The sequence below is a fragment of the Propithecus coquereli genome, unplaced genomic scaffold (assembly GCF_000956105.1).
Source record: "Propithecus coquereli isolate 6110/MARCELLA unplaced genomic scaffold, Pcoq_1.0 Scaffold21, whole genome shotgun sequence".
In the NCBI taxonomy this organism is placed as follows: domain Eukaryota; kingdom Metazoa; phylum Chordata; class Mammalia; order Primates; family Indriidae; genus Propithecus; species Propithecus coquereli.
In genome coordinates, this window is record NW_012146078.1 from 2238461 (window position 1) to 2240881 (window position 2421).

Here is a 2421-nt window from a genome sequence, read left to right on the forward strand (position 1 = left end):
AATATGTAATCATTTTAAAAGGGAGAAACTTTGTACCATTTAAAATTTACAAAACGACTTAGAACTACTAATGTTAAGTTACAATTATATTTTATTATTGGGTCACCTAAAATTTATCGTTTGCTTTAAATCTTGTTTACTATAATTTCCATAGTGTTTTATATTTGTTTCTAATATCCTCTGATAGTGGTTTCTCCATGCTTATTTCCTTGCATGAGGATTAAAAGAGGTCTTTAAGGATAGATTTATGTATTTAAAGAAGGCAGCTGTCCATTGAGTTGAATTGTCATGGTTCAGCTGTGAGCAGATGATTTCTAAAAACATTAGAATCACAAAATCTTGCAGAATTTACAGCTTCTTATTGTAAGCAGCATTCCTGACCATCTGACAAATAGTATGCCATAAAATACTTACTCCATTATATTAACTTAAACAGTTCTAATGTTTTTTGGTCAATCTTGAAAATTTCTATTAGGTATCAGATTTGGGCACAAAAATATTACCATACCAATAGCAACGTGATTTTTTGTCAGGAGCAAAATATTCAGAAAATAGGAAATATTGGTCTCAGGGAAAAAGGGCAAATTGTAACAGTCGGAGAAGAGATTACTGTGCTTCCATTCAGTGAGTGCTGAATACAGTCAGACTATTCCTGGGTGAATTGATCTAATTCTAAATGGTATGCATCTCTGGTCACCCTTCTAGGCTATTTTACAACTGTGAATAGTTGTAGAAAGCTGATAGTAATGAATATGATTTTTCCCATTACAATCAAAATAACGCTTATTTACTAGAGATACAGCTGGTTTATGCCCTGTAGAAAAGAGGACCCCATTCATTACATTTATTGGCCCCACTGGATATTAACCTGTTGGGACATATCAGCAGATTTATTTAGTATTCCTGATTGCCTAAACTCTCTTTCTCACACACACAAATATATAGGTATATTTGTGTGTATACATATCTGTTCTTCAGATTTTCCTTTGAACAGGTTTTAACCTCTTACTAGTCTGCTCATTAATTAATAAGTTAAGTAAAATCTTTAGCTTCTGTTCATTTTATACTATAGAGATGATTTTACCTTTTTGACAATTATATTTTAACAGAGGGCTCTTTAAATGTGAAGTAAATGCATTCCAAATAAAAGAAAGTTACTGGGAAAATGTTTGCCAATTTTAGATCAATTTTAGCCAAATTTGGGGTCAAATGGTCATGCTATCCAAATTGCTTGTAAATGTGAATGAAGTGATAAAACACATTTTAGAAAATCCTTATTCTCCAAGTGATACACCATTGAATGTGTCAAGGATTAAGACAAAATTAAGATCCTCATGGATCAGCAAGTTTCTTTTTTGTAGTTCATTGAATCACACAATGAACCTGGAATATCTGAAATGACAGGCACTGGAAGTGTATTACTATATTAAATAATGTTCCTCAAAAGCAATTTATGACTAATAGAAAACCAGAAGCTTTTCAGGCATTTGTAAAAGAGAAAAAGAACACCAACATAAACACAAATACTGTATACAGAGACAATGCTATACCGATCGCTAAATGTCCCAAGCAATGTCTTTTCAATGCATCACATTTGGTTACAACTTAGAGGGAGTGATATAAATGATTAGACACATTTTGCAACTCCCCCTCCCCAACAACCCCTCCACAATACATTGAAATAATACATACAGTCTGGGCTAGTTTCAAATTCAAATTTGCGGCTATTGGTCCCATATCCAGCTGCCGTTCGGGCTCGGATTTGGAATACATATGTAGTGTCAGGCTTGAGGCTACTGATGGTAACATTTGTGCCTCTTGCCCTCAGAATGGTATAACTTGTCTCTTGTTCCTGCTTTGAGGTAAAAAAAAAATGCATGTTAAAATCAAATCTTCATAATGCTATCAAATGATAAACAGTGAACCACTCAAAGTCGATTCTTTCAGTATTAATATTTAACAGAGCATATGACAGATTTAAAAAGTCATGCCGATTATTTCATTATCTGAATGCAATAGAGACATTTTTGAAAGATGAAAATATTTACAGAATTTCCTAATTTGGTTATGATCTATGCCCTACATATAAAGCAGGAAAAGTTAGGCTTCATTATTACTCATCAGTAAATAAGTGAGTGAAGATATTTTCTCTTCAAAGTCAAGGCTGAGCAAAAGCTTCAGTCTAATCATAAGAATAAATTTATGAAGGAAAAAAAGCCCTTTGAACTAAAGCTAACCGGAATGCCCTACTGATTCTCAAAAATAAAATATTTCTATCCATCTTAAAATAGTAAACATAAAAAAGTCAAGTTTTCATATGTAGCTCTATATTAATCATTTTTCAGCATAACTATATTTGACCTGTATTTAATCTAAGTCACTATGATTTAGTAGAGACAAAAATCTTCTTATCAAACTCTA

The 2421-nt window shown here is 32.3% G+C and overlaps 1 protein-coding gene across 1 annotated transcript in view; it reads right to left on the reverse strand.

Annotated features, from left to right (window-relative positions):
* Positions 1 to 1026: 1026 nt before the first annotated feature.
* Positions 1027 to 2421, reverse strand: part of EPHA3 (EPH receptor A3) — a 324107-nt gene continuing 322712 nt past the window's right edge. The window contains exon 7 of the mRNA XM_012644322.1: positions 1027 to 1855. Within this exon, the coding sequence (XP_012499776.1) occupies positions 1628 to 1855 (228 nt within the window). The 3' untranslated portion in view covers positions 1027 to 1627. The remainder of the gene's footprint in view (positions 1856 to 2421) is intronic.